This window comes from Sinocyclocheilus anshuiensis, unplaced genomic scaffold (genome assembly GCF_001515605.1).
Source record: "Sinocyclocheilus anshuiensis isolate Anshui unplaced genomic scaffold, SAMN03320099.WGS_v1.1 scaffold827, whole genome shotgun sequence".
Lineage (NCBI taxonomy): Eukaryota > Metazoa > Chordata > Actinopteri > Cypriniformes > Cyprinidae > Sinocyclocheilus > Sinocyclocheilus anshuiensis.
This window is the reverse complement of record NW_015542371.1, coordinates 184,952-210,633: the sequence shown is the minus strand read 5'-3', so window position 1 is coordinate 210,633 and position 25,682 is coordinate 184,952. Positions and strand designations below refer to the sequence as shown.

The following is a 25,682-nucleotide window of genomic DNA, read 5'->3' as shown; positions in this document are numbered from 1 at the left end:
GATTATTTTGGATAAATACAGGGTACAGTACATGCCAAATTTTCTCAAGGAAAAAAAAATCTCTCAACTAAAGCTGTAAAATATAGCTACATGAGAGTCAGTTGCAACTACATTACTATAATATTGTAGGTTAAAATTGACTGATTTGTAGGCTAATATACAACTGCTAAAATTACACAATTCATTTTTTAAAATAATAAAGTTACAATTACATAATAATACTTCAATTCGTTTTTTTTTTAATATATAAATATTTAAATGGTGGCTGTCATAAAAACTTGATGGATTTATTCAAACATAAATTAAACATTGAAGAACAGTAAAATATTATAATGAATATGTTATATGGTGCATATATTTAGCAAAATGCCCCTCTCTATAGTTTATTCTTCTAGCTTACTAATGAATTTATGGTCACAGAATTGGTCTTTTCTGAGGGTGACATTACGTGACACATTGTTTACAAGCTGTTATAATGACGTCTTTGCGTGGCCGAAACACTAAGTGAGAGATTACATGAGACAGGATACGGATTGTAAAGTTGTACTCTTTCTTTAACTTACCTTCGGATGTTTAGTCATGTTTATTTTGTGCTGAAACTGGTATTAATGTGGAGGAGATGATTAGTTGACGTGCGCCTCGCGCTGCCGCTTTTATTGAACTGAGGCGCGCCGCGCTACAGCGATCACTCCACATTAAACAGCGGCAAAACGGCATTTATTATTTAAATACTGCAATACAATGGACAGAATTAAAAATCTGAGACTTTGTTACATATTAAAAGTACCAAAGCACAATGCTTATTGCGATTTATTGGATGGGAGGTGCCCTTCAACGTTCCATCCATTAACTGAAAACAGGCTAGAATAATTGATTATTGGGATTTATGAATCGATATCGTTCCGTAAAAAATGAGAATCGATTAAAATCGAGATACCGATATATTTTTTTTTACCCAGCCCTGTTTTTTTTTTTAGCGTCTATAGCATGAACGTTCTGTTTTTCAGACGTCATGTCAAATTAAAAGTTTGTTGGGCTTTTAAAACCATGTGTAAAAAGCTGAATTCCCACCTATATTTTCGTCATTGAATATCTTTCTTTGACCTATTTTAAAAACAAAGAGACATTAAATCAACAGGTGAATCAGCAGCGGGCTGAAACTTCACGCCAGCACACACAGGTGTACTATATAGGCTATACAACGTTATCTGTTGTAAAACAGGGCATGTTGATCTGCAGTCTCATGTGCTTTTGTTAGCTATGAGTTCAAAGGTCTTAAAATCCTTTGTGATGTGCAGGTTCTTAATGATTAGTGATTTTAATGTACACAAAGCACCATGTGTTACGTTTCCACAATTGGGTGTCCCTGTCTGATATAGTGCCAAGTTTAAACAATAAAAACTCATGTCTTCCCGAACAAAAGGTGTGTTAATGGCAATCAAGAGAACACTGTTCCACAATGTTATAAACAGTTGCCCTTCAGCATTCTGTTCTTTCATATGTACATCTTATCTGTTTGTCTACATTCCAGGCAAAACAGCTGCATAAGAGTATATTTGTTTTTAGAAAACATGAGAGAGTTCCTTAACAAAGCATGACGGTAAACTTGTGAGGGCAGCTTTGACTTGCAAGAGAATGGGAACTCCAGTCACCAATCAGTAATTGTTTGCAGAGTTCTTGTTCCTGTTCCACTTGTTCATGTTACATTATATGCTGATAAAATAATAAAAGCCCTGCAGGATGTACTAATGAAAAAAAAAACGACATTCCTCTAACATGACCTTAAACAAGTTCAGTCAGGCCTATATTATGCTGGTGCAAGTTTATATAATATTTAAAAAAATAATGTATTTATTGTATTATGTTAAGCAATGCTTCCAATGAAAGTTAAATCATGATACATAATACATCACTAGCTTTGTTCCCATAAGTTTTCTTCTTAAGAATGGAAGCATTTCAGACAACAGCACAGAAGAAAAAAGGACACTCGGTGCCTCAGGCTCCACTTATATTATATATAGTAAAAGCTCAACCGCTCAGGAAAACTGCTGTACTCTTGACATTCTCATGGATGGAAAACAAAGATTTTATTATAAATGTCACTCTTGAGGCACTTTCCAGTTAATGTATTTCCAACTCTAACTTTTGCTGCTCTAAAATAAGCTGATGCAAACAAATATGTTGTTTAATCTTCTCCTTTGCATAACTGTAAAAATATTATTATTATAATGAAATATGCTATATTTAAAAAATCCCATGAAATAAAACACCATATTCAAATGTAGTTTTTCTTTTTTTATTTACTTAAAAGTGATTAACAAAAAATATACTCATCACAAATTTCAACAAAAAAAAATCTATAAAATACATTCGTTCAAAATGAGTGCCATAAACAATCATTGTGTTTAAGTCTGAGGTTACATTTTTTTCATCATCTGGAAATGAAGCAAGTCTGTGGTATTTTTGGAATGTCTTTTAAGGACACTTCAGGGAGTCGCAACACTAGGAAAGCTTAACGTGACATAATCCCTGTAGTCGTTCATTGTTTCTTCTAAAACAACAAAAAAGGCACCTTGGATACACATGGCTCTGTATTTTCCCCCATTATTCGTAAAGCTAACTGTCAAGGGCTGCTCTAGCCCTGTTTTACATTGCCTCAAGCCACTGGCAAAAATTACCAAGAAAAACAACGGTTTCGTGCAAAAGTTATCTGTGGTTTACATTCGGCGGTATGTTAAAACCTTCCAGGTCATGGACTCCACCTCTGTCGAGCCAAATGCAACTTGACAACATGAGATCCACTCCAAGAGGGGGAAAAGGATTTTCTACTTCCAGAAAATGTGCAATTTCCCCCACATCATTTCCTTGAAGCACTAGGTTTTCCCTTTTGCATAGAATTACCAGTTCACATGAACGTTAAACCGATCTCTTTGGCTAACATCAACACTAAATGAGACGTACATGATGATGGTTTTGGGAGAGGACGGCATCACATGCCTGCTAGCATCTAAGGTGGCAGACCTTAGCTGGTTTTAAGAGGGACTAGGCCCTCGTTCACAGCAAAATAAAGCACTATGTGCAGCATCTAGAATGGCTTCTCACCCATAATTCTCTAGTGATCATGCCCAAAATTCCCTGATTCTACGTACAACCGTTCTAGGCACAAACTAGAGTCTGATCGCTCTTTGTGACCAAACGTGGGCAGAACCTTTGTTTGCCCCGGTACTGAATGTCCTCTTTGTTTGATGAAAGCGCTCTGCCTCGCCTAGTCCAGACATCTCCTCCTCTCTCGGTCCCGCTGCAGGAAGCACAGATGCAAACGGCTCGAACGAGGAACAAGTGCCAATCTCAGTCTCAGAGAGGCATACGGGAGAATCAAATCTCGGCTTTTGTTTCAAACATCAGGTGATGCTCAGCTGGCAGAGAGTTCAACAGGTCATGCAGCGAGGACGCATGGTGATAGGCTGAGGGTTTGGGTCCACCTGAGAAGAGAGAAAAAAAAAATGATGTCAGAACATTTCCAATACGATACTTTTTAAAAGTACCAGATTCCTTTATCAGTGATTTGCAGATAGCAGGGAAAGAATCAACTCTTCGTAAGAAGGACAAAATCATTTGTATCGATTTTGAGCAAAGGATGTATCGTTTGTTGTTGATGTCAAAGGCTGTGCATTCAATCTAACTCAGTATTTTGATGCAAATTCATCTGCAACTTTATAGTCGCAGGCCAAATTGGGAAGATGCCAATTTTGTGATTTTGCTTTGTAAAATAATTTAAGATTTTAATGTTTGATTTTAAAGATATTTTTACAAAGACCATTTCTGCTTCCAAGTACAAAAGAGCTAACTGTGGAATAGTTCAAAATAAAAGTCAAATTCCTAAAGTTGCAGTTATAAGGAAAAAGTCGCAACTGTGATATTGTATAACCGGGAGATATAAAGTGGCAAATACAAGTCACAATTATGATATATAATCTGCAATTATGGAAAAAGTCACAAGATTTATAAAAGCTGCAAGATAAGAAGTGACATTGTGAGATTAATTTAAACACGGGGAAAAAACTAAAAAAAATAAATAAATAAATTATATATATATATATATACACACACATTTTTTTTGTACTCTGAGGCAGAAATAGGCTTCCAAACATTTTATTTTTTTGTTACAATTTTATTATTTTTTTTTAATTGGGGGGCCTCTTTTGGTGTAAACATCTCAGTCATAATTGTGATAGAATATTGAGAGATTTAAAGTTGCAAATAAAAGTCGTCGCAATTATGATTAATATTATCTGCAATTATGGAAAAAGTCATGACATATATAAAGCTGCAAGATAAAAAGATAAAAATAAATAACATTATTTATTATTTATTTTTTACTCTCGAGTAGGAAATAGGTTTCCATAAATTTCAGTTTTCTGTTCGATATACAGTTTTTGGATCTCTTCTGATGCAAAAATCTTGGTCCTGACTGACAAAACCAGCTGAAAACCGCTGTCTAATAAATAAATACAGTCTTGCATGTAACCGTCTGCTCACCTCGCTGTACACCGGAGGCGGGCGTAATCTGAACTCCTGCACGTAGGCCAAGAGGGAGCGCTGCAGCACGCCGCTCAGGTCTTCCTCAGGTTGGACTGCTGTGGAGTTCTGGACCGCATCCTCATCTGACACAACAGAGCTGTAATCTGGAGGAGCTGTGGTTAAAAACACACAAGACTCAAAGTGAGTGACATATTTCACAGTATGACGTCGCTTTCAGGCTGATGAAAGAGAACGAAACTCAGGGTGGTGTATATACGTACGCTCAGGCTGCTCCGGGATGGCCATGCGAAGCCACTCCATGTTCACGCTGTACTGGCTGCTGACGCTAGACGTGCGACTGCCGAACGGATGCAAAGGGATGGTGCCCATAACCAAAGGAAGCTCCAGGGAAAGTTTGGACGTCCCAGGAACATCAACGCACACCTATGAAAATACAAAGTGATTAGTAAGATCATTCTAGCAGCTTTAGTAGTTTAGCAGCACAAAGGTCTCAAACTCACCCGGAGCATGTATTCCACTTTAATGATGCGACACTGCAGGACGGAGGGGCCGACTGGGGGGATTTTGATGGCGCGGCCGTGCCATGTCTCCCTACGGCGTGCGCCTACTATGTCCCCGCACAAAGTGGCCACCACGGCTCGCTTCTGTTTCATGGTGCCCCTTGCGATGAAGGTCTGCGTCTGGGTGATGTAAGCTTTCGGCACCACTGAGCGAGAGGTGGAGTTATCGAATTCAGCGAAGACTGGAATCACTTCACCCGGCGTGTAGCCCTTGCGGTCGATCTTTGCGGTGATTGACACCTGCCCGCAGTTGCGGTACCAGATGCGGGCCATCTTATCTTTGGTTCCAGCTTGAGGTGCCTGAAGTAAAACCTCTGATTTAGCATGCATGCCACCAAAACTATGAACCGAAAATGACAAGGCAACAGTTATTCCGAGCTCCTACCAGTAAACTTGGTGTGTTGATGTCAATGGGCTCGATAACGGTGAACTCTTTCTTGATCTTCTTGACAGTGGCCCATGGGCGATGCAGCTTAACCTTCACCCAGTATCGAATGCTGCCGTGCTTGCCTTCAAAGGATGTCACTAGAGTTCTGACAGACAAAACACTTACATTAACACTCATATCCTTCCCAAATAAAGCTCAATGACAACATTTGTATGAGACTAATATAGCAAGCAAGACTTACTCCTCTGGCAGCTGGAAACTGAAGGGGTACTCGTGTCTCCCGGCAGACAGGACTGTCAGTTCACCGTTATCTGGAAGGGAACAAGGTAAAGACACATGATCGCACCAATAAATCATAAAAGCACAGCGCTAGGGGCTGTAATGTTAGAATTGGATGATGATATAACACAAAACACAACATCAACCGCTGATGTTGATGATATATTTCTGTCTAGTTCATTCCAAAGCTTCAGGTTAAGGTTTTGTTGGTTAATAAAGGCATAAAGTTGAACTTTGTCTAAAATATTTCTCTTTTAACCACAGCCTCTTATAATGACTGAAGTAGTTATTCAGCAGCCATTAAACGCTGCTCACCATAATAGTTAGTAACTTTACACATTAACCAATCTGCAGCTGTAGCATGATGAACCAGTTCACTCAAATTAAACAAATAAAGGGTTTATAGCATAAAAACTATATAAAAAGCATGTTTTGTATTAAGAACAGACAATGAATGCAGCGATATCAGATTAGTCAATTATCAACGATTCGTTTGAGTGGCATATGTTCAATAAATCGGTTAATCCAACAGAAAAACAGACCTGAGTGATTCGTTATCGAGTTCAGTTATTTTTCATTTAAAACAATAATTCAATACAAGAATACTGGTCTTGTAGTATGATTAACATTGACTGAAAGAGAATCGCTAAAGTCCACACACAAGGCATTTAAGTACTTTTGATGAGTGCTTTTTTACAGTAGGTTCAAACTATTTTCACTTTCATTTTGGTGAAAAAAGTGGTCAATGTGTTTTTTTTTTAATCACCTCCCACGTGAGAAAGCAAGTCATAGGGGTTTAGAGCGACATGGGGGAGAATAATAATACAAGTTTTATTTTTAGGTGAACTGGTTTATTCGCCTCAATCATTTCGACAAAGTCGAAAACAAGTTGGAACTCTTCTGCACATCTTAAAACTCGCTGTCTAGCTCAGGCAGCCCATAGCTTTAGAGGGTCTCTGGCTGTGACTGACTGACCTGCCTGCAGCAGAACCTCTCTCCGGTTCAGGTACTCCACTTCATCGCTGTAGTTCTGCGTGTAAGCGGTGCTGGAGCCGGCGCTGCGAGACTCGGTCCAGTAGACTTTAGCGAAACCTTCAGCGTGCAACTTCAGCGACTCGACTTTACTCTCCGCCGAGAGCTCGAGCACAACCTTCCCTGAGACAACATCTCTACTGCTGAACACCGGAGGACAGTCCATCTCCGGAGAATCAAACACTATGTCGAACTTTTTCAGCTTGTCGAAAATCATCTTTGGTCTTGCAAAAGTTTCCAGCCCCTAACGTGTGTCGAATTCAGACGTGCGAAGTCAAACAAAAAGCGAGAGGGCGCATTCAAGTGCAGGCAAGCTGCTCTTCCTTCAGGTTCAAAACAAAACTGAAGCTGTGCATGTTCCCTTGATCGGCCTTTTAACTCGTGTGGGCGGGTCTGACTGATTTTATTATGTAAGGCCTATGGCAGGAATCGCTGCCTGCTCATAAACATCTTAACTGGGTGTGGATGGAGAGCTCGGATGATTGATGTGTACAGGTTCTTAGACAAAAACAAGCTGACTGAGCATGCCCGAACCAGAGGAACCTCCCCGTGAAGAAGTTCAGCAAAACAAAAACGGGTTCTTTCTGTGCTGTTGTGCTACTTTCCTGTCATTCGCTTTTCTGAAAGACGTGCATATGCGAACTTCCTTTGCATTCTATATATAAAACAAACAACGAGGTTTTAAACAAAAGCCATTTCAGTCTCTCCAAAAAAAAAAAAAAAATTAGTGACACTGCAGAAAAAAAATAGTGACACTGCAGAAAGAGTATGAACTGCCAAGAGTATTAAGTTGTCAAACAAAACTGCAGAAGCACTTTTCTCAGACTGTTCAAGACCAAAACAACTTGTTTCTTTGTTAGCGGCGACATAAAGTTCACGTACCGCCCTCTCGCGGAGGATTCGCCACACTAGTTTGAGCAGGGTTGCCAGGTTGGAGGATCCTCCGGTAAAATTCAAGTTCCGGGGGGAGAAATTAATACACGTTTTTTGGCGTTGTACCCCTGGTAAAATTCTCACTCCAGGCAGGGGAATAAATATCACGTTATTGGGGTCGTTTCAACTAACGGACATGAAAAACAACCCGCGGCAATCAGTCCAATTCCGCGGGAAAACTGCGGACCTGGCAACACTGTTTTTGAGGGCCTCGCACATTTGTCAGCGTGGTTCGTTCCCCCTCCAGTGGTTTAAAGTTGAGATTACAACGTGAGGACTGTCACGTCCGTGCTGCCAAGAAACGAGCTGTTTATTTAGATAATGATAAGCAACCCTGGCCATGCGATTTCTTAAACTGACACTGCGGTATGAAAACACGTACTAAAACTGTGTATATCATATCCACGACTAAGGAAAGACCTGTGCCGCTGCGGATGCCTTGCATCACTGCTCTCACAAAAGTGTCTTATTGAGAAACTAATACGGTATTGTTCGTAGAAGATGCCAGTAGTGATATATAGAGAGCAGCAGGGTGGCACATGACTGATAAATAATACCACTCAAATGTACACGTGACATTTTAATATAAAACCAAAAATAAAGAAAATTGTTGCCAGTCTAGTTTTGTTTTGTATTTAGTTATAATTTATTTTATTTCAAGTAAAAAAAAAAAAAAAAAAGGCTGAAACCTTAAAATCGCTAAATATCGGCCAATTCAATTCAAGCCTTCACAGATGAACAAGCCAGTGTAGTAATCATGTTCATGTATATATATTACAATTAATTGAATATTAATTCAACTGTCAAAATTATTCTGTTTATTCATATTTTTGTATAATTTGAATTGTTAGATACTGTTGAGAAAATCAAGACTTCTGAGGACAGGACAAAAAGCAAAATTGTAAGGTGTATACAGATTGATACACTCTCAGAAAAAAAGGTACAAAAGTTGTCACTGGGGCGGTACCTTTTCAAAAGGCACACCTTTGTACCAAAGGAGTCCATAATGGTACCGTAAAGGTACATATTAGGACCTAAAGTGTACATATTAGTATCTTAAAGGTACAAAAGTGTACCTTTTGAAAAGGTACCGCCCCAGTGACAACTTTTGTACCTTTTTTTCTGGGAGTGTACAGACATTAGATGTGCTCAAACTAGCTACCTTGCATGCTAGATAACGGTTTATCAGACGTAGCCTATATAATACATCTCAAAACAACAAAGCATAAAAGTATTGGGACACCGTATCGTACTACATTCACAGAAATGGCCAATTACTGCTGCAAAGTGTTGAAATCAACTTGTAGATCTTAACATCGCTCGTTTTTAGAGCAGTAAAACACGACCTGATAACCTGTAAATCAGTACTTCCTATTAACATCAACCCAAACATGCCTTTATTTCATTTGAATGACAATAGCTGAGCTTTTATCACCTCGGCGAGAAGCATTTGGCTTGTGAAGTGCAGTTGCTCCCGTGTATTTCACCTAAACAGATGAATGATTAAGCAGATCACACACTCGCTCAGCATTATCACTCCTGTGCCAGCTGTCAACGGACACGAAAAAGAAGCCAGTCAACAATGAAACTACTGCATGACTGCACCATCAGTTGTACCATTTTGTCTTTATTTAGTCACCCTCATGCTGTTCCAAACCTGCATGACTTTCTTTCTTCGTCATTCTCATGTATTCACAATGATTGGTGACTGAAAATGTAAAGTCTTGAAACGGGCATAAATATCACCATAAAAATGGTCCTCACAAGCTATATCAGCCTTTTGGAGCCATATATGACGACAGTGAGGAAACTCACCTTTGTGTTATGCACATTATTATTGATAATATTGATATCTGCCCTGACTGATTGAGGATTCCTGCCAGAGATTTGTCCATCGTCCGCTTTATTGGACAAACAATTCATTTGAATTCAAGTCAAAGTATACAAAACTGATGTGAATGATGCATTCACAATTCAAACTAAAAAATGTATTACAAACTACTTTTTTTTTTTTAAATAAAGCTACCGTATGGCTTTAGAGGATTTGGAATATTCTGCCCTACAGGCATTTATGATGATATATATGGTGAGTTACCATTCATTTTAAGCTCATGGAAAAGACAGATCAGGACTTTCTTCGAAAATTCTCATTCTGTGACGCACAGACCCATACAGCAAAAAAATGTTTTTATATACATTTCAAAATAAAAAAAATGGTCCAGAAAATATGTTTCAAATTATATTTCCGTAAATATTTTTATATTTTTTTGGCCATTTTTTAAAATATAACCATATTTTTTAAAAAGCATTTAAAATATATTTTGCCCTCCATATATTTCAATCCCAAAAAAATACATTCACATGTCACATTTGAAGAAAAGAATTATTTGTTGTCTACAACACACGTCAAGGAACATAGGCCTACTTTACAATGTTCCAAAAACATTACAATATTTAATTATAAATTAAGCATTATTAAATCATTAGAAACCTAGTTTTGATCTCTAGTAAGCATCCACATTTGCATTAGCCAGAATGTAGGCTACTGTAAGATTGGAAATGTATTTTCTTGCCTCAGAAATACATTTTGAAATGTATTTTGGTATATGAAGGTTGAAACTAAATATATTTTCTATTTTTGAAATATGAAAATAGATTTCTTTGAGCTTCACTGTTTACAACATATATACATATACATATACATATATATATATATATATATATATTCTGGCTAAAATAAATTGTAAATATATTTCAGATTCTTAATTTTTTAGTTAACCCTTTAAATATCTAATGAGTCGATAAATCCACACAAACCCACCTCGGATAAGGTGCTGTCTCTTCCTGAAATAAGTGATCTTGGATGTGTGGTCGTTATAGATGGTGTTTACGCCGACTATATATATATAAAATGAATATAAATTCATATAATGAATTTTATTTAATCTTTTTGTTTCAGGTAACCAGGGATATTATAGTTAACTACAACTAAAATTACATTTTTCTTGATGTGTGGTCGTTATAGATGGTGTTTACGCCGACACTGCGGTTTTCCGGCCAGTGGGCTGCAGCGACCCCTCGTCCCAGGACTCTCAGGGCTCGGACTTTGATTTCCCGGTTAAGCTCCAGGATCACCACGCCGGTGACCATCTCTCCGCTACCGTACACAGTATCCTCCGGACCGTCCAGCTCAAGAGCAAAGAGTTTGACGCTTTGGAAAGCCATAACTGTGATGCCCAAACTATAGAGTTCAAGTCATATAAATAATCCGTTTATGCATCTCTTATGATTAGAGGTTATTTTTACTCATCCATACCATGGTGCAAGCGCATTGCTCAATTAAAACGTCGTTATATATTCAGTGTTAACTAGTTAAAACGTTACTAAGTTACATAGGTGACATTACAGCAAGGTCAAAAAGAAGAGGAACGTACCTTCCACCGTTAAAACCCACAAACTGCGCGCAAAACAAAGTCAACACACCGAGAGTAAAAGTTAAATGTATTCTGTCTGTTGTTTGGAGACCGCCCACTTTCGACTGTGCGCCAATAGGAAGCAGACACACGCGCTTTAATGTTGTAGCCACGCCCATTCACTGGTGTAACTATTATGCCTCCGAGCAGAAGTTTCGGACAAGTGCATAACGGGTCAGTTTTTGAAACCATAGAAAAGTAGCAGCCTAATGTTGTTTAGCGATACATTTTCTTTCTATATGTAATGTAACATTTCCTGTTGCTTATTGTTGTATTTCTGCCAGGATAAAGAGGACTCCAAACAAATAAAATAAATAAATAAAAATATAAATAAAAACAAAACAAGAAAATCAGAACAAATCGTTTTCTGTTGTTTATTGTTGTATTTCTGCATTAAGTATTGTATTTCTGCATAAATTAATTAAAGTATAAAGTGGAGTCCAAACGTCTTGAGATGGCATAGAATATTTTAGTATTTGAAACCTAAAAATTATAGAAAGTTTTGGGATTTTGACTAATTAAAATAAAGAAAATGACAAATTGAGTAAGAAATATTTAAGATTTTGCACTATTTTCAAAGTCTAAACAACTAAATAATGCTGTCATTAAAACAAAAGGGAGACAAATACTAAAACTCCTACTACTACCAAAAAAAACTTTTTTCATCCAAATTATACTGATCATATAATTCATATTGAAAACATTTTTTAAACTAGAAACATGCAAACGTGGAAGCACTTTCAAAATATGTTATCAAAATTCTGGACCCCACCATACACATTGACATGATAATGACAATATTCCTAATTCCATTAACTTACAAATGCAATAAGATGTAAAATGAGACAAATCATATGATAAAACCCTCTAAATATCACCGAAATGAAATGTTGAACTTGTGTATGCATAAACACCAAAAAATGTGAAGTTCAAGGTTGCAACTTGTAACAGGAGTAGATGTTGTGAGTTAGACGCGGCACCATTACCTCAACAGACCGTCTGATAACACACAGGCTCTGGTTAAACACAGGATCATGCCACTTTCCCTACACAAACACAGACCTGCATGGACTCTTCACTGGCAGACAGCAGCACGTTTAACTGGAAAACCTCTGGCACTGTCCCATGATATTCTGCACATGCTCTGGTCTAAATGCCTATATAAGTCATGTGAAGTCTGTGAGTTAATCGCCTTCTGACACACTTCATGCAGTCATTAACACCATGAGCTCCGGATCGCCATTTAACCTTGAAGTTCCACACACACACACACACACACACATTTGATCGGAAGTAGGACATGTTCTGTTGTCATAACATGCCTCAAAGCCTCTTATATGTTGATAAGAACTTTTCGCACTAATGGTTGTGGAGGTAATGATGTTAAGTGCCAAATTCTGGGCTTCCAACATGACATGAATTTGACAGGACATACATACACAAGTGATGCTTTGAAACATGCATGCGTTTTTTATATTTTAAAGTCAAAAACAAAAAAGGTCTGCACTCTAAACAAATGTCCTTGTCCTTTTTTAAGTCTGTGTGTATTATCAGGTGGTTGTCATTAAAAATCAAGTCCATCAAAAAATAAGAAGAAATCGTAATTGCTCCTGTTTGTTATTATTGTATGCTGGAGTTGAGTTGGATTTGGTTGATTATGTTGGATTTTGTTGATTATGCATGAACGTTGCACAGGCCTTCAGCCGAAAAATGACATTTGTATAGAGTACAGACCTTTTTAATGTGATTTGGATGTTTTTCAACTCAACTCAAAAAGGCATATGGCTGATGTGTTGTAGAGGTGGCTTTCCCAGGGATGCCTTGCGGTAGGGTTTGGGCACAAATGCTTCATTGTGGGTTGTCCTGAAGTCATGTTTGCTGTGCCGGGGCTTTATATGACTGTCTTTAACCTAGAAAGAGATTGATCAGCTCTAAAACTGGTCATTGAACAACTATTATGCTGTACAACCCCCTAAAAGTGGGGAAACTGTTGATAATTATTTGGTAGTATCAGGCAAAATGCCTTATTTCGACAATATAATTTTGTGACACTTTTTAACTAATTGTCCACTACTTCTAATCACATGGTTTCAAGCAAACTTTGGCACCACTCAAGCAAACAAAGGCCCATTTCACAGCTCAAGACGATATTAAAAAACTGACCAATGCCTGTTTACTTCTGAAGGACTGGAGAATAAATGGGAAACCAGTGAGCTGGAGTTTATCTGTTGTGAAATGTAAATATTTTACCTGCTGAAGCTGGCTAGGGCTCATTTTCTGTCTTCTACAGTTCAAGGGGACAAAATCTTTTTGCATGGTTGTAATCATCTGATCTGGCTCTAAAAAAAAAACAACAACAACAAAAAAGATAATTAAAAAAACTTTCTTTTTTACCTTTTATATTATTTTTTGAATATATTTTATTATTTTTATAAATTTTATTGAATCTATATTTTTTATTTAATTCTATTTATTTAAAAAAAAAAAATTGTCAGGTAACCAGGGTTATTATACTAAATTAAAACTAAAACCAATTAAAAAAAAAACAAAAAACATTTTTGTTACTTGAAATAAATGTAAAATTGTAACTGAAATAAAATGTAAAAAATACTTGACAGATTAAAATAACTAAAACTGAATTAATAAAATGATTTAATGATATAGACATTTTTAAATAATAACAAAAACACAACAAAATTACTAAACCTTTAAAATTAACATGAAATCAGAAAAAAAAAATCTAATTCAGAATATTAACAAAAATATAATAGTATCTCAATAATACAAAAAACCACTGCAGGTAACTTAAAAATACTCTTTGTGTAGTAACATTTAAATTAAGTGTTTTTATTCTAGTCAAAAAAACAACAACAACAACACTTAGTATGACTGAACAGCCTGACAACATTCAGTTACTCCAACAAGAGTTATTTAAAGGGTCAGATCAAGCAGAACAGCCGCCCATATGCTCTTTTTACACTCTAAGGGTATAATGTGAAGTAATGTGGGCAGGTCGTTTCATTGTGAAAATACAGGTGAAAGTACCTTGCTCAAACAGCACATGGCTCGGTGGGTAGACTGGAGGCTTGGGATGGACCACCTCTTTTGGTGGGAACTGCTCTTGTGTTGCTGTGCTATAAAAGCTTCCAGCTAGATCAGGCCTCCCAAATTCAACGCTGCTCAAAGTCCTGATGCTGGCTCCATCCACGTGCACTGGGAACTGTGAGCGGTTTATCTGAATGGCAGACATCTCAGTTAGAAAAGGCATGCTTTGCATTATCTAGTTCTTCAAGAAAGAGTAAGTGCAACAGGTCAGACCTTTGGGAAGAAGCACTGGTTTGTTGTTGACAGTCTCTGCTGTTCGCCTGTGAGCGTCTCTCCTTTGAACACACAGCTGAGAGTCGGGCATCTGCGCTCTAAGTGAATAGGGCCTGGTAAAAAACAAACACAGTTATTAAAGTCATTGACGAATATGTCATAATTTGTTAATTCTCCCATTGTGTGATTAATGTAAAGCAGAAGTTGAAGGCAGGTTGATGTTTGAGTAAAGAATATTGAAACTTTTAACATGCACAAAAAGCAACAGATAAAGCCGACTTTCTGTTTATTGAGAAGAGAGCCCAACTTTGAATACTAGGTATTGAGTGTGCGACACAAGCAGGCCAATACAAGGTCAGAATAAAATAATAGAGAATTAAATAGTTGAGAATTAATGTCACGATTTCAATCTTTAGAAAGCAGACTTAAAAATTAAATGTGACAAATGCATTGAAATGTTACATGTAATTAAAATATTAAGTTAATGCTTTCACTTATTTATAGTTTGAAAACTGCTGTACGGCATCAGGAGAAAACTACATTCTCATATCAGTGTTATTTTAGTAACATTGAAATACTATTATAGCTTTTATCGATAGTTTTAATTTTTTATATTTTCCTTTTTCATTTTAACTGTAGTTTTTGTCATTTTTGATGTTTTTAGGGTTTTTATATGTCTATATAATTATTATTTTTTATTTCAGTTTTAGTTATTTTAGTATATCAAGTTAAAGGCACAACATCTAATTTTCGCCGCTAGAGGGCGCGTATTCAAAATAAACAAATAGACAAAGGCGTAGTTTGATGAAGCAGTGACTGAGTGTGGAATCGTGGGACTTGTGGTCTTCGCCCCCACAGCCGATGCAATCCGACGGGGCTCGGGCAGAAATCATGTTCATGGATCAGCTAATGATTTATTAACGTAGTAGAATGAAGCAGGGTGAGGCTGAAAGCCGTTGAAGCGAAACGAGGCTGCTGAACGAGCGCGACACACGGCTCGAAAGCAGCGGAGCTTTTATTATGCCACAGTCGACCGCTTCCGCTCCTTCCGGTCGTGCGTATGTGGGGTAAAGCAGCGCTGTTTTATCATACTAGATACATTTGAACGTTCTGTTATAATGCTACTCTGTGCAGTCGTCACCTGTCTAATAAAACGCACAACATATTAAAGCGTCTTTGGTGTTTCCATGTTTTCTACAAAACAAAACCGGAAATCGAGGGGTTATGACGTCAGTGGCAGGCGACACAATGACACTATGGACACGGTCCGTGGCACTAGTTAAAATTGCTTATTTCTCTGGATTTAAACATTCTTCGAAACATTTTGGATAATGCAAGTACACAAGTCAGCAAAATATATAACACTGTTCTAGCGGTTTTTGGATATTTTAATAAAAAAAATCTTACATATTGTGCCTTTAAACTAAATAAAATGAGAAATGTTGCCTTGGCAACTAGCTGAAAGAAAAAGTTGATATTTTATTTTATTTCAGTTAACGTTTATTTCAATGTCTTCAATGGTTTTAATTTTAGTTTCAGTTAACTATAAGAACCCTGTCCCATATTCTGCATTAAAGAACAAAAAGTACACGGCATGCAGTTATCATACATACCACATTTGTGTGCACGAAATTCCTCAGATGAGTTTGTTGTCCATTTGTCTTCAGGAACTTCCCGAAGGTTGATGGGCCGAGATTGATTTATCTTGGGAAGCAGACATTCCTTGAATTCAGCAGAGCTGTTGAAAAAAAAATCTTTTCTGATTCTGATAGAGCTTTCTTGTGAGGTTTTATACAATCAGACACGGTACAATATTAAAATGTGCATGTTGTGTGTTTATGCTGCGTACAGAAGCACAATGGACACACCTGTGGTCACCTGACGGTCCGAATTAGGTGAAATATGTTGTTTGTTTGTCCACTGTCTTTTCTCGGTCTCCTATCACCACAGATGGATACTGAATTTGTTGCTAAAATAAAAGACAAAAAGATGTTATTGAACTGCAACATTATTGGCGCTCTCTGAAACCACTGCCAACTTATATAAAATTGCCTTCTCTGCGGACTGAGGACGAGGATACCATCTGTATTGGAACTGCTCATGATAACTGGATCTGAACCGGTCTCTTCTATCCATAATTAGACTCGATCCGACACCTGATTGATACCAAAAAAAGCATCTTATATCAACTGATAAAAAACAAAATGTCAGTGGACACTGGACAGTGCGAGTACTTACCTGTTTTCGTCGATTGCTTTGCTCTGAAGATCTGGGACACTTTATGTCTGATGTAGGAAGACCTATAAGAGGGTTCAGGATATTTGCCCTCCGGCAGACTAGTCCTGACTGCAGTGGTGGGACGAATTATTTTGGCTGCACACATCGGCAGGTGCTTTAACTCCGAGTGAGTGGTCTCATAGTCTCCACACCTGTCCTCTGAATGCAGTTTAAAGTTGGTGCTCTGCATCTTGAGGTGGGTCAGGTTTGGCTGGATGACGGGGGCTGGTGGATGAGACAGGAAGGACAGCGCTGTCTCTGTCTGGTACTTTGCCAGGGATTTCTGGTCTCCACGCTGGAAGAGTGGTGAGACAGGCTGAAGGATAACATCTCTTTTCGACTTGACGGTGGCATCTGCTAGTTTAAAGTGGCTCTTGTTAGTGGTCGCATACATGTCGTCTGCTCCATCCAAAAATGGTAAATTTGAGATTCTTGAGCGAAGCATCTTCATAGCTTCGTGAGCAAATAAAGCAGATCGTAAAATGCAAAAATGTGCGGTTAAAATTGCTTTAAACTTCTAATTTGTCTTCTTGAAGCGATCAAGGCAGAAGTTTGTCACTTAAATAGTAAAAAGAAAAAGAAGAAAGTATTGTGTATGATGTCATAAAGAGGCTGGTGAGATGTGCCTGTCAAACATTCTGTCAATATCATTCAAATATATACAATATGACGGTCTATAGAATACATGCTATATGCTTGCTCTTTTTATACAGTATATATACATGTATATATAAATATTTAGCCTACTGTGTTTTCTTGCTAAAAATTGTTTCGTTGATTATTTTTGTACTTGGTATACATGGTATAGTTAAGATGTGTGTGTGTGTGTGTGTGTGTCCTGGTATTCCCTATCCACAAGGATAGTAATACTAATACCAGTCAATTTTGACCTTGTGGGGGGACAGTTTTTTAAGGGGTCCCCATTAGGAAACGAGCTTCAAATCATACAGAATGGATTTTTTGAAAATCTAAAAATGCAGAGTTTTATGTGAGGGGTAGGGGTAGAGAGAGGGGATAGAAAATACAGTTTGTACAGTAGAAAAGTCATTTCATCTAGGTAATGTCCCCATAAAGCCAAAATGTGTGTGAAAATTACTGGAACTTTCACACAATAATTAATGTGGGCCTATGAGAGAACGATACAAAATATATGGCAAATTCTGATTCAATATATTCTTAGTTTTATATAATACTGCAGCATTTAAATTTTTACATGATTAATATGTGATTTCCAACATAGAAGTTACGATCCATTATGACCCCAAAAATCATTTTAATCCTAAATTTCCTATGCTTTAAGGGGGTCATATGATGCGATTTCAATTTTTCCTTTCTCTCTGGAGTGTTACAAGCTCTTGGTGCATAAAGAAGATCTGTAAAGTTGCAAAGACTAAAGTCTCAAATCCAAAGAGATATTCTTTATAAAAGTTAAGAGTCAGTCACGCCCCCCTAAAACAGCTCGTTCTAACACGCCCCCACATGTCTACGTCACGATTTGGGAAGATTTGCATAACGCCGCCCAAATGTTCACGCAAAGAAAGAAGGCGTAACTTTTATTCTCGCTGTAGTATTGTTGCTGCCGCCGCCATGTTGTGAAGATGCTGTGTGTTTCGTTGCGAAAGCGAAACTACTTTGTTTGGTCTTCCAAAAGAGGACACGACTAGAAATCAGTGGTTAAGTTGTATTTACAACACTGTTCCAGAACACTTCAACCCAAATATTCAGATGTGTGCAGCACATTTTATGGAGGACTGTTTCCTGATCCTGGTAGAGTAGACTACAATGCCGGCTGTTCTGACTCACAGACCGCAAGTAAGTTTTTTATATTAAAGAATTTGCCACTGACGATTCAAATGCGAGTTTTGAGCAGTGTAGAGTAGCGCTTGTTGTTTGTCATTTCTCCGATCACAAATGCAGACATGGTTTTATGTTTACGCGGCGCGATGCAACGCGTAAAAAGACAGTATAAGTCATTATAATCCATAATTATGTCCCCACTGGATGCAACAAATGCCTCGTTTATAATGGGTTTTATTGGTTTTGTCTCGTCGCTCCGGCCGGGACAAGGCATCACAATATGGTAGGGGCGTAACATTTCCGTCACACGCTAGAGGTATTCGGCCAATCACAACACACTGGATAGCTGGCCAATCACAGCACACCTCGCTATTCAGAACGATGAGCTTTGTAAAAATTGACGCATTTCAAAAAGGTGGGGCATAGAGGAGAAACAATAATGTACAGTATGTGGAAAATAATGTGTTTTTTGAACGTTAAACTGCATAAACATTTCATTACACCAAATACACAAAATAATGTTCTTTTTAGCAACATCATATGACCCCTTTAACCATTTGTCGATTAGATATTATAAACTTAGTTTTACTTAAATTCAGTGATAACCTGTTAGCATCAAACCATTTCTTTAAAATGTTCAGTTCCCTTTCTACATCTGGAAGTGTGAAGTAATTAGAGCTTTCTTAGATTTCTTCGACTGAGAACTTTCACTCTTCAGTAGATGGCAGTATCGAGTCGGTTACAGTGGCCCAAAAAGTATTTACAAATATCACACAACTTTGAAATATACAAGTAGGCTATGTATGTATATGGTTGTTAGTTTTTTGTTTGCAGATGCCACTTAATATGTAATATTTTGTTTTATAATGCAATGATATTGAGACATTTTTGAACATGACCAATACTTTTTGGGGCCACTGTGTAACAGGATGAGACCTGAATTTGTCAGAATTATTAATTATTAAAAAAAATAATGTCATTATTACAAGAAAACTAACTAAAATCATATCAGCTTCACTAAACATAACTAAAACATTAATTTTAATTTCTCACATTTCAGGGGAGAAGAACTACCTTTATATTTTCCATCATACTTTGACGGTCATGCATCATTTTACAGTGAAACAATTAACAATTAAATTTAAAAAAAGCTCCTTTGGATCCCATTTTATTCAAAACCATAGCAACACTGCTTCAAAACGAACCATAATTATTATAATTGAATATTACACCGAAACACATGGTTAACGCAATAAGTGCAGCAGTTTATTCCTTCATTTATTTGCACTCCATGCCATGTAACTCGACCGAATAAATAACAATTTTCAAAGTATAGCTATTTATAAAGTATCATAAAGGCTATCTTTAAGGGTTTTAGGCTTGTGAAAGAATGGTTAAAGGACTATACACATGAAGCAAATATGTTTATTGGGAATTCATATAAAACCAACAACAACAGGCACACAATAGAAAAATAGCATATTATGTGCAAACGTCTTTAAGGTTATAGGGAAAATGTCTAAGCAAGGTCAAATGAAAACAACAGTTAAAGTGAAAGTTCATGTTTTTAAAAGAGCAAAACTATATACTATAAAGCTTGGTATAAAGATGCATGCTGAGGTATTGCAAACGATAGTGGTCTATAAAAAAAAGTCTAAAGTGTTTTTCCTTAAGGGTTGTTGCATTTAGAAGTGCCATTTTGAACTAAAGTATTAAAGTTAAGTATTAAAGAAATTAAAGTACTCTGCAAAACAGTTGATCCTTGCAGGAATGCATTTGATTTATAACTACCAACATATTTAGACTGCAGCAGACCAGTTAAAATAATGAATAAATGAGTTAATGAAAAAGAGAAGTTAAGCTTAACCATTCACGTTTGTCACTAAGAGAAATATCACGTTTTGTTAGTGCTTTCTCAAGTTGTCAAATGCAGAGCCATAAGCCTTTAAATCACTTAACGTCCTAACAGATACATGCTGGTGTCCGTAAATAGTGAGATATTCTCTTTCTTCAGTTCTAGTTATGTATCTAACAATAATACTGGTAAACACATCGAACGGTAGCTTATATCTACAGAACGTTCTGTTCAAAGTCTTATTCTATTTAGAAGACTAGTCACAGATCTTAACAACTATATTGTTATCTAGTAGCAATAAACAGGTCTAAAGTAGTTCTAGTCTGTTTAAGATTTTCCTCGTGACTATTTCAAGCAAACAGGCCCAGTTCTGTGCGAGAAACATCTGGTAAGATACACCCACGGCTCTCAGGAAGCGAATGTGGAATGAATGTGTCCTAAAGTCATGCTAGTTTTCACTACCAGCCTAGTACCGTGACGAACCGTTGAGTTGTGCAGCTTGGGAAGATTCCAGTACAGAACGAGTTCTCATCTACCTCATGATTGCCATGTAACGTTTGTCTGAGCGCAGTGGTCATTTCTCCAGGAGCTTGGCTAGGTTCTGCCGCAGGTCGCTCAAGTCGTAGATCTTGACGTCTAAAGTTTCAATGACCTTCTGCACCGCGCTCTCCGCCCTGCTCCGGGCATCCTGGGACGAAGCTAAAGCGCCCTCTGCTGTTCGTACTCGTTTATCCAACTCCGAGTTCTTCACTTCCAGGTCCTAATGCCAAGACAAATAAGCATTATAAGCAAAACTCATCTTAACTCACCAAAACATGATCATATTTATACAACAAAGTCCAAAGCAGGGTTATTATAGTTAAGTAAAACTAATAATAAATAATATTTTTTATTTATATAGCGCCGTTCAAGATCTCAGGGTTGCGGTACAAGAAATACGAGACGATTGTGCGGCAAAACAAAGACCAAAACTAAAGCAAATATCAACAAAACAAAGCAAAAGGAAACAAATATACAATTACATTAAAGAAACAATATTATAGAATTAAAGGTCATAAACAGAGTAGCATAATGAAAAAAGGTGAGTTTTCGGCTGAGTTTTAAAGCCATAAAAACACTTTCTTTACTTAAAACAATACAATAATGCATAAGAATAAAATATAAATATATATATATATATATATATACATACAGTATATATTTACATCATCTCAATTGAATTTGAACTTTTTACTAAAATAACAAAAAATGAAATAAAAATGAATGAAAAACAAAAACTAAAAAAAATGTCAGAAAAACTCTGAAAATATAAAAATAAAAACGAATTCAAAATACTAATAAATAACTATAAATGAAACTTGTCTGAAGCTAACACTTTTGTATTTTACCTGACTAGCAGTAAAGTTGTCAGAATTTACCTGTATCCTTTGACAGGCCTCTTCCCGTTCTTTCTCCAGCTCACTTAAATCTGGTTTCTTGCTTCGTAGAATCTTTATTTCCTGTAATAACCATTTTTACTGTAAATATTCTATACCAAATGATTCATTTTAGAAGCGAAATGTAGAAGTGCTTCTATTTTCAATGGAAATTCACTGGTATAAAAACTGACTTTAAATGGGGCGAAACATAAAATAATAATTTTGTAAACATTTAAAATGTATAGTATATAACCAGTGTCCCTGATTACATACTAATTTATGTTTAAGAAATTCCATATGTGACCCTGGACCACAAAACCAGTCTTAAGTCGCTGGGGTATATTTGTAGCAATAGCCAAAAATACATTGTATGGGTCAAAATTATTGATTTTTCTTTTATGCCAAAATCATTAGGATATTAAGTAAAGATCATGTTCCATGAAGATATTTTGTAAATTTCCTACCGTAAATATATAATAACGTAATTTTTTTATTAGTAATATGCATTGCTAAGGACTTCATTTGGACAACTTTAAAGGCGATTTTCTCAATATTTTGATTTTTTTGCACCCTCAGATTCCAGATTTTCAAATAGTTGTATCTCGGCCAAATATTGTCCAATCCTAACAAACCATACATCAATGGAAAGCTGATTTATTCAGATGATGTATAAATCTCAATTTTGAAAAATTGACATTTAAAACTGGTTTTGTGGTCCAGGGTCACATATTTTCAGATTTATGAGTATTTCTGTGCTGGGGTCACCATTGCCTTGTTCATAGGGGACGAGGATCACAATTTCAGTAATTAAGCGCAGAAGTACTTGCAGTAATTATGCACAAAAGGTAACGGTACTCTCAGTGTCACTAACACTAATTACATAATTACCTCATGATTATTAGTGGGTCCAAAGCAACACAAAAATGCAAATATCGGCGTACATTGTGAGAAAGGCCACAGCAAATTCAAGAATTTTAGGCTGCAAAAATCTATGCCAATTCCTGGTTGGACTGATACACACACACACACACACACACACACACACACACACACACACACACACACACACACACACACACACACACACACACACACACACACACACACACACATAAATAAATATATATAGCTAGAAGCCACATCACAGGCTGCCACTGTATTTACACGTGTGAGTAATGTTCATACATGATTCTGTTTGTAAATAAATCTTTTTATATTAAATAGACATTGATAATACAGTGTCTGTGCATCTTACAGTGTGGACATTATAATGGGATCGATCTATAAGCGTCCAGCGTAGACATGGTAGACATGAGTCTCAAGATGGATTTTCTTGCAGTGTCAGTTAGCACTGTTACTACATTAAGCAATCTTTACCTCATCTTTAGCTCGGATAAGAGCCTCCATCTCTGCCATATTCTGTGTGAGCTCCTCGCTGCCCGTCTCACTGGAAGCAGAAACCCCGCTCTGAGCCTCCAGCTCTGCAACCTGAAACATCAAACCCAAACGAAACAGCTATTACAAAACTCAGGCCCAACTTACTGTATTAAACCATCAGAAACATGGAGAAAGTGAGAAAATCTTTTTAAAAGCTACTTTAAAAACAAATGCAAAGTAAAAAAAAAAAGTTTAAAATTAAAAAAAGGTTAAAAGGTTAAATTCTTTGATATTTTAGAGTGTCATGAGATCTCGATATGATATAATTTCCAGTTTTATGCTTTTTTTCTGTATGTTGGCCGCACAACACGTCTTCGATTTAATAGACAAAAAAGTTTTTCAAATATCATTTGAACAAAACTGCTTCACTAATTTGTTTCTAAGAAATAATAATAAAATATTGTGCCAAACTACTCAATAAGGTTTTCTTTTTTAGAACAAGCCATCTGTACAAAGGACTTCGTATGCAAAATGCATAGAATCTTAAACATTTTTCTTACTTATACATCACAAAAAAATTCTAAAAACTGAAAATTGTGTTTATTTCCAGGTTAAATAAATATATAAATAAATAAAAAAATGTCAATGCAATCTCAGACTTTTGGATCCCACTGGAAAATAAAATTTAATTAAAGAAAAAAATGAAATAAATAAATACAAACATAACTAGCGCTGTCAAATGATTAATCGCGTCCAAAATAAAAGTTTTTGTTTACATAATAAATGTATGTGTACTCCGTAAATTTATTATGTATATATAAATACACACACACAGTATATATTTTGAAAATATTTACATGCATTTATATGTATACATTTTATATTCATATAATTTATATTATATATAAATATATTTAATATATAAACATAAGATATTTTTCTTAAATATATACATGCATGTGTGTGTACTTATATATACATAATAAATACACACAGTACACACACACATATATTATGTAAACAAAAACTTTTATTTTGGAAGCGATTAATCGTTTGACAGCACTAAACATAACAAAACAATAAAATAACCCTCTATCCTGTTTTCTATTCTTTTACTTTGCACACAATCATGGTTTCTGTGATTTAGCATCACGTCTTCAGATGTCGTTTACTGAGGAAAGTAAAGCAGGCCATCACTGCACTGGAGCTTTTAGCACTGTCACAACTATTTTTTCAGTTTGTGTTAGGGAGAAACTTAGCGGTCTCATTTTCCCTACGGTCATTTATCTTCCCTCTGTTCCGGACAATGAAGGCGTATTGTCTTTTCCTATAAATATCCCTCCGCACGCTCTCTGAAGACCTGAACTACATGCGTCACCTGGTTGATGCTTGCTTCAGTAGACCTTCAAAGTGTTGTGGAATCCTTTATGTATGATTATGTAAAAACAATGAAGAGTGCCAAAGGGAAAATATTCTGTTTGCTTGAGCAACTGCTAAAACAAATTGTTAACACATGAGAACATCTCAAATGTGGATGTTATCCTTATGTGGTCCTCAAAAAAGTGTGGAAAAACGGTTTCATCTGGAACCTCTTCTTGTATCTCCCAATCGTCTTGTGAACATTTAATTACAACAATGCCATTCCAAATCGGCATTCTTTGAACACAAAAGAGGATATTTTGATAAATGTGATAGTTTTTGTTGTTTTTTGTTCATACACTGAAGGTCAGTGGGGTCTCCACTCAACAACAAAATCTGCTTTTGAGTTCTTCTGAAGACAGAAAGGTTTGGACGGCGTGAGGGTGAGTAAATGATGACACAGCATTCATTGTTGGGTGAACTATTCCTTTAAGGCAAGACACTATGAATGTGAATGGACTTTGTTGAATGGGGTGAATGGAGTAAAATTTTTAACTAATAGATATAACCAAACTTTCCCCAGTTGCTTAATCGCAATTGTTTTGTATTGTGTATTTTCGGAAATATTATGTTTAAATATGCAACTGAGGGATTAATTGATTAAATATGCAGTAATTTACAGACGTTTCCCGAACAAAAATATGATCACTGGATAAACCCAGGTTCAAAATTCTTGCTTTATTTTGCTGACATCTTGGAGGTAATCATTTTTACTGAGGGAATTTTTAGATATCTCTTTTTATCACTCCATAAATGAGAAAAGTCTGTAAACAGCCAGAAAAAAAAAAATCATCATGACATGTTTTAATCATAACATAAAATCACACACACATACAAAGTAGTTCAAATGCAAAACTCGAAATCTTACAATTCTGAAATCTTACAATTCTGTTTATCTAAAAAAAAAAATTTTTGGATTAAATATTCAATTTCAATTAATTTTTTAGGAATAATAAATTATATATATATATATGTGTGTGTGTGTGTATGTGTGTGTGTGTGTGTGTGTGTGTG

At 36.4% G+C, this 25,682-nt stretch overlaps 2 protein-coding genes and 1 pseudogene across 4 annotated transcripts in view; all 3 read right to left on the bottom strand.

Annotated features, from left to right (window-relative positions):
• Positions 1-2,318: 2,318 nt before the first annotated feature.
• Positions 2,319-11,234, bottom strand: LOC107692233 (arrestin domain-containing protein 2-like). Of its 3 annotated transcripts, none has more exons than XM_016491198.1 (9): positions 11,169-11,234; positions 10,745-10,961; positions 10,556-10,599; positions 5,732-5,801; positions 5,488-5,635; positions 5,043-5,402; positions 4,803-4,965; positions 4,540-4,694; positions 2,319-3,482 (listed from the first exon to the last, which is right to left on the bottom strand). In XM_016491198.1, the coding sequence occupies exons 2-9, from the start codon at positions 10,957-10,959 to the stop codon at positions 3,429-3,431; spliced, it is 1,209 nt and encodes a 402-aa protein (XP_016346684.1). In that variant the 5' UTR covers positions 10,960-10,961; positions 11,169-11,234; the 3' UTR covers positions 2,319-3,428. The 3 variants fall into 3 exon arrangements, with proteins under 3 accessions (XP_016346684.1, XP_016346683.1, XP_016346682.1); XM_016491197.1 differs by having other exon boundaries at positions 10,745-10,975; positions 11,169-11,230; XM_016491196.1 differs by lacking the exons at positions 10,556-10,599; positions 10,745-10,961; positions 11,169-11,234 and adding an exon at positions 6,745-7,442.
• A 1,742-nt stretch (positions 11,235-12,976) lies between these two features.
• On the bottom strand, positions 12,977-17,196 carry LOC107692237 (uncharacterized; annotated as a pseudogene).
• Positions 17,197-19,966: 2,770 nt separating this feature from the next.
• LOC107692231 (homer protein homolog 3-like) overlaps positions 19,967-25,682 on the bottom strand; it is a 30,503-nt gene continuing 24,787 nt past the window's right edge. The window contains exons 8-10 of the mRNA XM_016491195.1: positions 23,250-23,360; positions 21,873-21,953; positions 19,967-21,214 (exon numbers count right to left, since the gene is read on the bottom strand). Of these exons, the coding sequence (XP_016346681.1) occupies positions 21,029-21,214; positions 21,873-21,953; positions 23,250-23,360 (378 nt within the window). The 3' untranslated portion in view covers positions 19,967-21,028. The remainder of the gene's footprint in view (positions 21,215-21,872; positions 21,954-23,249; positions 23,361-25,682) is intronic.